This window comes from Haliaeetus albicilla, chromosome 9 (genome assembly GCF_947461875.1).
Source record: "Haliaeetus albicilla chromosome 9, bHalAlb1.1, whole genome shotgun sequence".
Lineage (NCBI taxonomy): Eukaryota > Metazoa > Chordata > Aves > Accipitriformes > Accipitridae > Haliaeetus > Haliaeetus albicilla.
This window is the reverse complement of record NC_091491.1, coordinates 8,938,564-8,953,017: the sequence shown is the minus strand read 5'-3', so window position 1 is coordinate 8,953,017 and position 14,454 is coordinate 8,938,564. Positions and strand designations below refer to the sequence as shown.

Genomic DNA, 14,454 nt, shown 5'->3' with positions numbered 1-14,454 from the left:
TTCTTCAGAGCAGACAAGGGATTTCAGGTTGCTTTCATCAGGTTAGCAGCTCCACACCAAATCATTTCTTGGCAGATGTGAGCTCTTGCTCTTACAATTTTTGTAGCTGTGATGGAACCTCATTCAGTTACACCAGATGGTGCTCGGTGCACAATTCCTGTCCCCCATCCTTCTCCCTTCAGGGCTATTGCCTCTGCACAAGGCAGCTGGATGGGGGAGGGGATTTGCAGATAAGAGAAGTCTTTCGAGCCAGCTGGCACAAGACTTTCACTACTGTCACCCAAACAGCACGGCAAAGCAGCATGGTGCGTGGGTTGGACACTGCTCCCAGCACTGCTGCTCCTGACCTGGCCAGCCACTTCCCCTCTGCACCTGTCTTCTTCCCATCCTGGTTTGTTATTATTTAAACTGCGTGCCAGGTTTGCAGAAGCACCTGGCTGACATTGCATTGCAAAGCCCTGGGACATGTCGGGCTCACTTCTGAAAGCGCAGCCTGTGCTCCTCTGCCCTGCAGGCACTTCTAATTTTCTCCCCTGATCAGTCGAGGTCAGACTGTCACTGTCCCTAACGCTCACATCAAGCACATAGATATTCTGGTCTGGGAAGCGCAAATGTTTATTATCCCAGTGTTTGATGGCTTTGATTTTTGTAAGGAATGTGTTTCTTATTTCTTTTTTCAACATTCATATTGCTCCTGTGCCTAACAGCCAGCAGTGCCCAGACCTGCTGGATACCAGGCTGAGATGGGCACTGAACAAACACAGAGCATCTGGCAAACGGCCCGCATTTTTCCTCTACTTTTGTTAGATTGTGCAAAGGCAGAGGATGTGTTTTACGAAATAAATTTTAGTGTAACTCCCTCAGTTTCCACAGACTTAGCCCCAGGGATGTATTTGTATGGCCCACGTATATTTGTGGCCTGTGTTTTTTTTAGAGGCATTGGGAATCTTAGCCCTGTGGTATCAGGCATGATACCAGACACCTGCCTGAAAGGCAGCTCATCATCTCCTGAAGGACAACTTCGCTCCCTCCCTCACTGTGTTTTGCTCTTCCTATATTACCATAATGAAATGTCAGCTTGCCACCAGCTTTGCTGTGGAGCAGATGTCTCCTCATAATTACTGTTGTTGCAGGGTTTTCAGTGTTTATCCTGACTGTCTAGCTGGGCTGTTACAGCGTTAACTGGCTCACATCACAGCGTGGCCACACAGTTGCTGCACATCTGGAAGAGGATGTAAGTGCCGGTGCTCTCCAGCAAGTTTTTGTCTGCTGGGTCTCCGGATCAGCTCTTTAATGTGCCAAGGACAGCATCACCCAGCAGTGCTTTAAACTGAGAGGTCCTTGCAGAAAAAGTATCTGCAAGCATGACTTCCCCTCCTCAGGCACAGCCTGCTGGAAAGCTGGCTTGAAAAGAGCAGAACAGTTACGTGAAGTTTGTTCTTTCTTGGACCTAAAACACAAGCTGGGATGTTCTGTAGGGCAGGCTGCTTTTGTGGCAACCTGTTGACCAGGTTCGTAAAGCAGGAGAGGGTTAGACCAGCATTTTCCCCCACCCAATTGCATGTTTTCTAGGAGATATGAAAAGTGCTCATGGGGAGGTATAAAACCAAACATGCTCCATTTGCAAGAAGGAAATGTGAAGATGGTGGTTGGGGCTGGGGGAGGAGGGAGGCTGAGAGGTCCTGTTCCCCTGGGAAGTGTGGTCAAGACTTAAACGATTTCCTCTCTTATTCAGTAAAGTCTCTTGGGTTTTCTACAGTTCTGCTTCTGGGGTCATTTTGTGTTCTGAAAGTTGTTTTTTTGATTTTTATATTTGTCCTCCAAGTTCCTGAGAAGTCAGCCACTTTCCTACAACTCCCTGCTTCACTCAGTGGCCCAGAAGTGGCTTTCTTGCAACTGCAATATTGCTTCCCAGATAGCTTGTAACAAGAGGGATTTTTTTGTTGTTGTTTTCAGTGCATCTCAGCCTCCAAGCTCTTTGCAAGGGTTTCTTTCATTTTTGATGCACAAGCACTTCAGCTGGTGCCCACAGTTGGCCTCGTGAAGTGCAACACATAGAAACAGCCATCTCTCTGAAGGGCTCTGTGGCAAAGGTTTGGCCATGGCTCTGGGTGCGAGGGTGGTTGGAGTGGCTGGCAGCTTTGTGTGGTGGTGGGGATTTGGGGTGATGCGAAACAAGTTGAGGTTGTATCTCTATTCATGGGCGCTATTGCGAAGCATGGCTAGAGAGAGAGCACCTTTTCAGGGGTGCTAGCACCAACCGGCTGGTGATTGCTCCATGGTCAGAGGCATCTTTTGAGTTGGAAATATGCACTGATTTCTGAGCTGTTGGCTGGACTTGGCACTCAGCTGCTAGCTGCCTAAATATCTCCTCTGGGCTGTTTCATTCTGCCTGTGGTTCTGCCCCTTTTGATTAGCTTTATGGTACTGCAGTTTCAAAATAAACAAATTAAAAATAAACGTCTTTATTTGGATCCCATAAACCTTTAATACAGCAAGTTGCCCAACCCATCAGCTGGTCCAATAAGTCTAAGTAAATCTGCAGGATTTGAGTGGTTTCCTTCTCTAACAGCTCTGCTCGGTCCTGCTGGCTGGGCTGTTTCTGGGTTCACATCCATTCTTTGCACAATTACTGGTGACAGATGTGTTTCTGAGTGTTGTACTCCAGTGTACATCCCAGTGAGACACCAAAAAGGAATGGCAATAGGAAATGGCACTTCTACTACATTATATTACATATCCAGCAGCAGCTTTGAGTGGGGTGCCTGAGCTTGCACCTTTATTTTCGTCCTCCTGGAAAGGTTTCCCCTGGGTGTGTTGGCTGCCATGGCAGACCATGCTCCTGTTTTGCCTTTTTTTTTTTTTTTTTTAGTGCACTACCAGAAGATCATTCACCGGGACATCAAGCCTTCCAACTTGCTCTTAGGAGATGATGGGCATGTCAAAATCGCTGATTTTGGAGTCAGCAATCAATTTGAAGGGAACGATGCCCAGCTTTCCAGCACGGCAGGGACACCAGCCTTCATGGCACCGGAGGCCATTTCAGACACTGGCAAAAGTTTCAGTGGAAAGGTAGGTCTTTGCTCACAGCTGATGTCTCCTGGGAGCCCCAGGCATGGCACAAGGGACAGCACCACATCTGCATCCTTTGTGTGTTGCCCACCCAGGGATTGTGATGCAAATTAGGGTTGTTATTAAGTAAAACTGAAGCTCTTAATTCTGTGTTCGGTCCAGGCAAAACTCACAGTGGTTGTTCTGTGCAGCTGGCAGACAGACTTTGCTGTGGATCCCTGCCCAGACAGGAGCCATGTTAGAACCCTTTCCCTGTCCAAAGGGAAAGGAGGAAACTCCTGATTCCTTTCCAAAATAATCCAGAGGCACAGGGGGCTGCTGGACACCAAGGTCGTGTCTTGATCCCCTGAAAGTGAGGGGCACTGTGAAGCGCAGTGTTGCAGGTGTGGGGATAGGGTCTAGTGTGGTTTTTTTTGCCTGGAAGAAGACTTTTGAGGTTCAGCTCCTCTTTGATGTTCAGCCCTGAATGGTGTCATCTCCTGTAAGAAGGTGTTGCTTGCTGGTCACTGCGCTCCACAGCAAGGACAAGGGTGGCAGTGTCCGGCCCAGCACAGTCCTCATTCCCCAGACACGCTACAGATGCCTTTAGGACCCCAACTTCAGAGAGAGTCTGCACAATAAAATAGAAAATGGTAAAATATTCTGTGAGTCGGTGGGAAAATCCAGCTCATTCAGATGATCTCTGTGTTGTGTCTCATTTACTGCCTGCACATGCTTTCTTTCAGGCACTTGATGTATGGGCCATGGGAATTACCCTGTACTGCTTTGTTTACGGGAAGGTAAGCTGGCTTTCAGATGCTGGACCCCTGCACGAGAGCGTCTGCCTGTCTGCCTTTTGACTCATTCCTTTCCAAATAAAGGCAAATACTAGAAACAAAGACCTACCTTCTGCAAGCTCTTGTTTTCCCAAATCACCCTGTGAATGAGAAGGGGCTGACGTTGTGATCTGTGGAAAGGATGGTTTCTAGAGTTGGCCCCTGTACTGAGAGCAGTTGTTTGTGCTACAAACCCAGAGCACCATCAGTAGTTTGTTGAGGAGTTATCCATATTGCTTGTATTTAGAAACAAGCCAGATAGAGCATGGAGAGAGGCATAGGTTTGATCCCAAGCCACTGCAGCACTTTAGCAATCCAGATTACAGAAAGCTGTGTCTGCCAGACCTGACCTGGGCCAGATGGAGGCCACTTTAGCAGAGCCAGCTCTTCAGCGCTGCCTTCTGCAAACTACATGTCCTGTCATGGCTTTTCCCTCTCCTGTGGCCAGAAGCCCTTTGTCCCACCTGTGTTCTCCCAGGGCGAGCAGTGCAGCAGGTACATGCGGTCTGTGTGTGTTCACGTACGTTACCTGAACCTCCTGTCCAAGCACAGACCACTGCAGATACCACCACACAGGCATAAGGCACCCAGCTTAGGGGTGAGAAGTGGCTGGGGGAGATGGCAGAGGCAGAACTATCTCCATTGCTAGTGTGATATCACTGAGCTAAGTCAGGATGGAAAATATTCTCTGACCTCTGCCTATAACGGTGTCTCATTAGGCCAAATCCTCAAGTGAAAGGGTATATATAACCTTGATTTTATATTTTGGTATAACCTCATGGTGATATTACTTCCTTCTGTGGCAAGCACTGGAGGAAATAGAGGGAATATAAAGCCAAGCGCAAGGATACATTTGTCTGTTCCACGTGACCCTGTACAGTAAATATTGTACATTTCATATCTATTTTATATTTCATAATTTAGTCTGGCCAGGCAGGCTGATGCAGGGCCCGCCAGCAGCTCACTAAAACAAGCATACCTGCTCCTTCAGTTTTGATGCAGGTGTTCATAGGGCCTGTGAATATGCTGCTCCTGCATCCTCCACAGTATTCACCGCAGCTCAGTTAACTGCCTGCCTGTCCTGCCTGCCCTGCCAGGTGGGAAGAGCCAGAGTCTAGGTCTAAATGAATCCAGTGTGAAAAGTCGTGCTGGAGAAAAATATGCTTTGAATTCAGATATCTGAATTTAAAGTGGAAATCCAAGTGTTTTAATAGTAATACCTAGCTCCAAATGATGCTTGTCACAGAGACCTCAAAGCAGTGATACAAGCCAGCTGCTATCAGGTTCTCCATTTTGCAGGTAGAAGTGGAGCAGAGAGGAAAATGAGTAGTTCATGGTCACCTGGTAGGCTGGATGGAGCAGGGGGGTATCCCAATCCAGTTACGTATTCCCTAGATCCCTCTGCTGTTCTTCTGCGTTTATTTTTTTAATAAGGAACAAATCAATTTATTGGGGGTGGGGGTGGGGATTTTGTTTATTTCCATCTCTGCATAAAATCAAGAGAGTGCAAACAGTATACTTCTGTTAGGTGAATGACAAATGCTTAAGCAGTGCCAGGATCTCTGACAACTGGAAAATCTTTTGTTTGCTTTACAGTGCCCTTTTATAGATGAATATATTCTGGGTCTTCATAACAGGATCAAGAACAAGCCTGTAGAGTTCCCAGAAGAGTAAGTAAACTTTACTCAGCTACTGTAGAATAAAGTTCAGTTTTCAGTGTTATTCACTGTGCAGCATAAATGCTGGTAGGTCACCACGGAGGGACAGACAAGGGCAGGTGAGGTGCTTTGTGTTCTCCTGGGTCCTTCATGTGGGTTTTGTGCAGATGTTGTCAAAGCATTACAGCTGCCTCTGCTGCTCCTGTGTCCATGTTGTGCAGGCAGGGACTAAAGGAAATGGCTCTTGAAATCTTTGGAAGCAGAGGGTTTTCAGTATGGGTCTAGGGAGTTCTGCCCCAGCTACTTGACCCTATGAATGCTGGAAGCATGGCTTGGTTGGGATTTTAAGTTTGTCCCATGTGGTAGCCACCGGAATGATTCAATGTATTTAGTTTTCAAAAGCAATGTCATTTATAGACCTTGGTCTCAGTCTAAGTAAGCACCTGCTGCTTCTGTGGACTTACCTTGGAGCTCTGGGGGAAGTGTCTGGTGGAAAAAGGCTTGTCCTGAGATATACAACATGTTGCATCCTCATGCCTCTGCCTCCTCCAACACACTCCGGGAAAATATGGGTTTGTCTTGCATGAAAAAAACAGAAATTAATTTACCTATTTGATATTCAGAGGCTGCCCCCCACCCTGCTTTGGTCAGTGAAGGAAACTCATATTGGCCACCGTCAGAGCTTTGTGATGGAGGTTACTGGGCTGTGTGAGGTGGGATGGCTGGCTGCACAGTCACACTGCATTCTCTAACCCACAAAAGTGTGCTCGGTGCAGGGGGACGAGCCAAGGCCACTGGCATGCTGCTTGAGCAGTGGGAGGTTCAGCATCGGGCTGCTGAGCAATGAGTGTTCGTGGTCTTGTCAGATGAGCCTGTCAGGAGATGATTACACTCAATGTGTGCTCAGTCTCTGCCTCCGAGCCACCATGCTTTCCCCTTTGTGTATTGGCCACTCCTCGGCATTCCCTCCAACTTCAGGTCTCTGGTGACTTTCTGTTGGTGATTAATTTGTTTCTCCTGGTTGCGATCAGGTGAAGTAGCCAAAGCTGCACTCTTTATTTTCCTTCCCAAATCAGCACAGTAATGAGGCAAAGAATTTTTGACCTTCTTGACCCAATTGCTCGTTCTAATAAAAACATAGGGATAAAATGACTTTATTTAAAACAAGCATGAAGAAATTAAAACTCTAATGAAAAGCACGTCTGGTATTAGAGAGGAAGGGAAGGATGTTGTCAGGCAGACTGCAATACGTGTGTGTATCCACCATCTATTACGTGAATTTTTTGTGAGATGCTCACTGAATTTGACTTGGCAGTCCCAGGCTTCCTTCTGAGTCTGCAGCAATGGGTACTCAGGCTGTCCTATTTTAGACATCTGCTTTAGATGGGATGACTCACACCCCAGGCTCCATGGGCTGTATTAATTACCTCTCCATTGACTATAAAGCACAGCCACTGCAGATAGCTCAGATGGAGCCATCTCCACTCAGGCTGGTAGAGCCCACACCAAGGACTGTGTGGAACACACCTCCCAAGGATCTGCAGCCACAAGGTCAGGCCACTTGTTAGATGGCAACCACAGGCCCCAGTCATGGGTATGGAGCAATTCTGGCAAGCCAGCCCTGTGCCATTGGTGAGGTTTTACAGCTAACCGGGTTTCAGGCATTAAGAGCACAAAGGCTGGTGATGCCACATTGCTCTGTTCCCACCGGTTGCTCTGCGGTCGGGACAGGACTTTGACTTGACAGCACTGCAGCAAAAAAAAAAAAAAAATTGTTTATGTTTCCCTGGCAGTCTTCTCTCTGCTTGCTTGGATCCTGGCAAAAAGCCCATCCTCTCTCAGCCATCATATATTTGGGTTAGCAGTCAGCTTACAAGTGACTGTTCCCATCTGCCTCTGCAGTAAGTTATTAACATTTAATGGGCTAACTGGGTTGTGCTAAGAACCTTTTCTTCATTCAGACATTTCCTTCAGCGGTAATTTGGCTGCATGATTTATTTGGATTTCTCAGTGACCTGCTCTCCCAGCCTAAAAAAAGCTGCACCCCTCATTAGGTTGTTGGAGGAGCAGAGGGTTACTGGGTGTTGACGGCTGTCTAAACTGCATCTATTTGTTAGATAAAGGCAGTAACAGAGACGCACATAAAGCTGGAATTCACTGGACTGGATCCACCCTGACCTCCCACAGAATTAGCACCTCGCTACAGTTAGGAATATTTTGGTTTCAATTTATTTCACCATGGCTACAAAAGACACATTCCTGTTTGCAGACAATCCATGGAAACTCATTGCCTGTTTCCTGACAACCTTTAGGACAGAGATGGAGCTGACTCTACCGGCGTCATTGTGCCTTCCCTTCCCTTAGAGACGCTGGGATAAATATTTATTGCTCTGGAGTTCTCATTCATGTCAGTGAGTCCTTGGCCTGACACAAGGTAAATGGGGTTAGCTCACACCCTGATGATCCTGGCATAACTGAAAAACAAGCTGGAGAAGTTTCTGTCCAGACATGTATTAAGAGAGCCAGAAATTGCGTAGTCCCTCCAGGTGAAGAGCTGAAGTCCAGGACCATGTTCTCTGACCTGCGGGCACCCTGTAAAACTATCTATGGTGCTGGCAGCACTCCCAAATGGATGCTGAGCTCTGTGATGCTTGGCATTTTCCTGAGAGCTGTGACAGGACTATGACTGTGAGAAATTCCAGATAGCACAGGCTTTTCAGATGAAAAATGCCATCGGGTACAGCATGCACCCTGGCAGAATGGAGAGAAGGAAAAACAGAGACAGGGTGATGCAGTCTGTCACCTGGCCATAGCCCACTTGACGCTTTGCAATCCTGTTTACAGGGCTTTTCCTTATGATGTTAACCCTATGTTGTATAGAAATCAATCTTGTGCCCAGAAATGTTAGGTGATTATATATAGTCTACTGCTTGTATTTTAAATAAAGACGTTGCCAGTCTGGCACAGATCTGGTGTTAAGTATTTCAAAAACACCATCCCACCCACACCTCAGTGTGGTCTTTCATTAAGAGTCTTGTTTATTCTGACCTGCTAAATGCACTGTCACTCCCCATAGCTGTTCCTCTGTGCCTGGAGCTCATCTCAAGAGCAGGACCGTTCTTTCCATTCCCACCCAAATTGTCACCTGTAGTGCAGCCTAGGAAGTGGGAAGCCTCTGAGGATTCATCCTGCCATTCCACTTGTCTGGGCCATATTGCCTGTGTACTGCAGACCCTTGATGCAACTCTGAAAGTGTTCAGACTTTAAACTGAACCCGCTTTCTGCCCCTTCCCACTGAATAAGCAGTGTTTCCTTGTGGTTGGTTGTTAAAGATCCCATAACCAAAGTCCACATAAAGTATTCATAAATTATTAAACAGCAGCTCTGTTTTCATCAGACTATAATATCCCTTACTGTGATGTGGTCTTCATTTAGGTTTATGATAGTTTATTCCCTCCTCTGCTTGTGGGGTGTGCAGAGGAACTGGGCACAGCACCTGGTTCCTCATCAGTGTTTTCAATCTGAAATCCAACCCTGCTGGGGAGTGACATTTTATGCTGCCAAATCCCATCTCTGTGCAGAAACACAGCTCCTCGAAAGTCATTTGTGATACCGACTTTCAACTGCCTAATACAATTCTGTCATACACTGGCATTTTATTTTGGTAGCACTTTGATCATACAGATCAAATGTGTTTTAAAGACATTGCCTGCATCATTAGCAACAGAAGTCATTGAAGCCTTTGGACTAGAGAGGCAGACTGCAGGACCAAGGGCTCCGTGTGAATAAGGTGGCTTCTGGGTTCAGGTGCTCTAGCATTTAGACCTTGGAAATAGTGTTAAAAAATTAGATTTATTTCTGTTAATCTCATCTGTTCATCCCCTCCTTATGTTACCCTAAGGCTGAGCCATACAGGTGGGGAAATACCAAGTTATGGAACTGGCTGCCATCAGTGTTCATAGAAGAAATTTAATTAACGCAACCTGCAAGCTCAGCTGGGAACTTGAGTGTCAAATGGGGATTTTTCTTGCAGCATGTGGTTGCTCATGATGCAGGTTTGGCAAATCAAGTTGTGCCATTCTTGTATCGGAGCCCAGCTGTAGTTCTGCTCTCAGTAACAGATTGTTGTCCTAGAATCTGTCCTCTGAAATTCCCCTATAATGTGCTGTCCTTAAAAATGTCCTTAGATCCATTCACCTGATCCCTTGTCCTGCATTTTGCAAGCATGTAGCTGTGTTAGTCGGCAGAACAGGATTACCAAGCCCTGTAGCCATGACCGTGATGCCTGAGAAGGAACCAAGCCAAATAGACCTTCCTTTCTCAAGCTGGGTCTGCAGAGAAAATATCTTCTGAGCAGAGCAGATTCTCTACCATGTAACGCAGTAAGGACTATGCATGCCTTGAGCACTTACAATTCCCTTGTTAACTGTATACTGCTGTTTTCTTTACTCAGAGCACAGATAAGTGAAGAGCTGAAGGAATTGATCCTACGTATGCTCGATAAAAATCCAGAAACAAGGATAACAGTCCCTGAAATTAAGGTAAATTGGACATTGATCTTATAGTCTTTTGTCTCAGCAGATTTTGTTTTTCCTTTGGTACCTTCTAATGAGGCAGAGCTGTTCCTTGTGTTTGTTTTGGGAGCTTTCTCTGGCATGCTGCCTCAAAAAGGAAGAGTGCTCATTTTGCAGCATGTAACAGCTCCATTGCTGCTGCTTGCTTGGGGAATATAGACAAAAGCTTTCTTGTTTACTTGTTTAAATTAAAATTACTCAAAAGCTGGCTGATCCTCAGCAAATCCCTGGGAGAATTGACATTGTCATGGGGACTGCTAGCTGCAAAGTGTGTGCTGGCAGTGTTGGACCTGTGTTACAGAGGCTGGAAGTGTGTTCCTCCTCTGGTGCTTGCATGGTCAAAGGCCTCAAGGCAGCACACTTGTTTCTATCAGCATTATTTGGGAGATGCTTATTAATAGAAAAGAGGAATATGCCTGGTAGAGCACAATGCCTTGCAGGGTTTGGCTTCATTCTGTTTTCGCATGGGCTTTCTGTCCTCCTGTCACCCCTCACCAAGGCCTTGGACCTACTGGAGGATCTCAAGATTTCCACAGAGCTCCATTAGCATCCTCTGCAGGGCACACAACTCTTCTTTGCTTTGTCTCACGCCAACACTAGCACATTTGCCACCAAAGCTTGACAGTAGGAAGGTTGAACTTCAAGTAAAAAATGTGACGTCCCTTCCCTCTATGCCCAGGAGGCCACAGCCAGTGATGGTGGGAAGTCCTTTGGAGCTGTATTTAAGGGATTTCACTTGGCAGCTCTTGCAGGCACTTCATGTGGAAACATATGCCCTGTACAGCCCATTGGGTAGAAGAGCAGAGCAGGGTGCTGGATCTTATTGCTGGCCATGCACTGAAAATGCTTGGTGTGCTTGAGGACTTGCATTTGATGCTGGAAAAGCACGTGTCTCTAGCGTCAGTCTGGGCTCTGGGATGAGCCCAGGGCCTTGAACACGGCTTTCCTCATGTTCACAACCAAGGAAACCACCCCATGAGAGGCAGTAGAAAAAGGGTAGCTTTCCTCTGCTGTTCCCCCAAGTAAGATGATGGCTGAGCAGCTTCTTGGCAGAGGTGGCTATGGAGTGACTTCCACCATCACTGAAGGCCCTGGTCAGAGGAATCCAACCTAGAGACTACAGGAGAGCCCGATGTGTGCAGCTGATGCAATCCAGACAAGGAGATGGCACACACCCTCTGTATTTGTATTCACATACAGCGCCAAGGAGCTTCTTCGCTCTGAAGTAGTTTATAGCAGGCCACATGGCATCAGGGCTCGAGCTTTGGCTTCTTGCATAGTTAGATATTTCTAAGTGGCTGCTCTAGGCCTCCTTCTCCTCCTCCTCCCAGGGTTACTTTTTTTTTGTTTTCCCATGTTTTCACACTCCCCTCCTCATATTCTGTACTTGTTAGGTAAAATCCTGATGTGGCTGCAAACTTTCTTCTACTGGCAAGCATTAGCCCAATGCTGCTTCTCATATATGATCATTTATTGTTGATAAATCTCCAATGAAGGTAAACATGCCAAAAGCTGGAAGGAGGCGGTAAAATTGTATAAGGGGGTTAGACTGGACAAATACCTTAACTGCTCTGCCCAACTGGCTTTGGAATTGCTGTTCACCATCAAAATAAATCAAGCAAATGATTTTGTATGAGGAACACTGAACGTAACGGATGGACAGAGTCCTCTTTCTAGCTGAAACATTCGCAAGCCCCAGGTAGACTAGGGTTTAGTGCACTGGTTTCACTTAAAGCTGGACGTGGTGATGTGCCTTTGAAAAGAGTTATTATAAGCACAATTAATGATCTTTGGAAAACACAGCTTAATTAAGTGCTGTAAAGCAGCTCATCACTAAGCCCTTGGAGAACACTCTGGACATCTGCATCCAACTCATTGGAATGGCAGTAAGCAGTGAGCATCTGTCCTAATTAAACTCCTCGTCCTGGAGGGTGAGGCAGGCATTTCTAGCAGCAACACTGGAGGATGCTTTCCCTGACAGGCAAAACATCCAGCCCTGGATGTGGGTAGCAGAGACCCTCATCCCATCCTGCCATCAGCTTCCTTCCACAGCAGCACAGCAGTGACAGGGAGGGATGGTGGGAAACTGCCTTCTCTCTCCTTTGTGGGTATGTAGAGGTTTACATGGTGCCCAGGTGGCAAGGTGTGTTATTTCGCTGTTTATGTAGGGAGGAGGCCGTTGCAGTAGCATGAGAGGCCTCAGTACTCAGACCCAAGTACTCCATTTTCAGCACCTAAACGCTTGTTTGTGCAGATGCATAAACAATCTTGATTCTCCCAGGTAACGAGCACACGTAATCCTACATGAAATGTGTGCATGTGAGAGAAAAAGATAACTCAGATTTTCAAAGTGTTTCAAACTTGATTCAGAGGGTGCCAGGTTCCTCCAAGATGCTGGTTGGTGGCAGTGGATGTGACAGCACTGGGCATTAGGGGATGCCATCTGGCCAGGCACCGGATTGCAGCAATTTCCAAGGGAGCTGGTTGAAGTGCATCGCTAGAAGTGGAAAATGGAGCAGTACCGACAGCTTAGTCCTGTGCCCCTATTTCTCATCACCAACACCACAGCGCTCTGCTGTAGAAGGGAGACCTACAGCTGTCTCTGTTCCTCCCCACGCAGATGTATCCATGGCTAACCAAGGGTGGTGAGGAGCCCCTGCCACTGGAGGAAGAGCACTGTACTGTGGTGGAGGTGACGGAGGAGGAGGTGAAGAACTCAGTGAAGACGATTCCGAGTTTGCCAGCTGTGGTATGTATAAACCACAACCGCATCCTCTGCATGGGTCAAGAGCATGGGACTTTGCTGGAGCTTTCAACTGGTGAAGGAGGTTTGGAGAGGGTACACATGTGCTCCTGGCATGAAAAGCTTGGCCTTTCAACCCAGTGTGAAATTTTTGTGTCTCTTGGTACTGCAGCAGCCTGACTCTGCAGGGCCTGACCGTGTGCCTGGCATCAGACATCCCAGAACATCAGAAGCATCCCAAGTGTGTTTTGTTTCATTAATCTAGAGGTTGCAAGACACCTCCTTTGGATCCTCAAAGTGAAGGCTCCAAACATGGAGGTGACCTTGCCAGAGAAGCAGGCATCTGCCACAGAGTATACAGCTGGCACTTGCCTGCCAGCCACAGGGGACCTCAAGAAGGTGTTGAGGGTTCTCTCGGTTGTTTGTGTATAGCCAGCTGGAGGTCTGCTGTGGGCAGTTAGTATGGTGCAGGTGCCTTTGGGTGTTTGTTCCTCATGGGGAGAGAGGTGCTGAGCACAATGAGGACCTGTTTTCACAGGTCTTGTGGTGTGATATTAACATAGACACTCGCCGCAACAGCCAGCGGGGGGGAATGAAAACTATCCTTTCCCCTTGATAGCAGGACCTTTGCCTTTGAACCCGCAGGAGCTAGCAGCATTCTGCAGGCAGTAGTGCCTGCCTGGGAGGATGGCCCAGGAGAGGTCTGGTGCCGCCTCCTCATGGGCTTGGACCACTACGAGTAGCAGGCAGTGGTCAGCAGCATCTACTTCACCTCTTGCCAGCAATGGTGTGCACCCGGGGGTCTGAGCTCACTGCTTGAGGGAGTGGCATTGTCACTGCCGGAAAGTCAGATAGCTGTTCTGTGGGTTCCTGTAGTTCGTGCTCTAGCTGTAATGCTGTTAAATGTCAGTTGAATTGTTAAAGAAGACTCCTTTGAACTATCTTCAAGGAGACAGTCAGTCCTGCTGTTCTCACTGGTCTGTTCTTCTTCCTCAAAGATCCTAGTGAAGGCCATGCTAAGAAAACGCTCCTTTGGAAATCCGTTCGAGGTTCAGACGAGGCGGGAGGAGAGATCCATGTCTGCTCCAGGGAACTTACTGATGTACGTATATACAGCCTTGCCTGATTCTGCTGCATGTGAAGAATAAAGGTGTGTGGAGTGGATGAAGGAAGCAGTTTGAAAATCTCTTCTGTAGCATTTAAAGACAAAACTCCCTTAAGTCGTCTAGGATTAAAATACAATGCATTAAAGCAGCCTAAAAACTCTTTTTATAGATGCAGTTCTATCTGTAAGATGGGTTTGGCCTAAATACATGTAAGGTGCTAAACTTGGGTCTGGTTTTTAACCTGTTAGTTTATAATACACTGTGATCAAAGATTCATTAGAAATTGGTGAACTAAAATAAGTTTAATTAGACTCTAGTCTAAATATGTATTGAAGGGTTTAATTCTTCTCTTCTTTTTATGGACAACAGAAAAGGTGTCGGATGAGCAGTTTACATGTTTTATAAACTCAAAATGAGGTGATGTGGTTTGTCTGTGGTCTGGGGCCCAAGTCTGGGCAGAGACACTGTGGAGACACATGGACAGAC

At 46.9% G+C, this 14,454-nt stretch overlaps 1 protein-coding gene across 5 annotated transcripts in view; it reads left to right on the top strand.

Moving 5' to 3' along the window:
• The window catches only part of CAMKK1 (calcium/calmodulin dependent protein kinase kinase 1), a 113,665-nt gene that overhangs the window by 84,750 nt on the left and 14,461 nt on the right, over window positions 1–14,454 (top strand). For all 5 annotated transcript variants that reach the window (XM_069791449.1, XM_069791450.1, XM_069791446.1 and 2 more), the window contains 6 exons: window positions 2,873–3,072; window positions 3,798–3,851; window positions 5,484–5,557; window positions 9,999–10,086; window positions 12,740–12,868; window positions 13,861–13,964. In XM_069791449.1, the coding sequence (XP_069647550.1) occupies window positions 2,873–3,072; window positions 3,798–3,851; window positions 5,484–5,557; window positions 9,999–10,086; window positions 12,740–12,868; window positions 13,861–13,964 (649 nt within the window). The remainder of the gene's footprint in view (window positions 1–2,872; window positions 3,073–3,797; window positions 3,852–5,483; window positions 5,558–9,998; window positions 10,087–12,739; window positions 12,869–13,860; window positions 13,965–14,454) is intronic.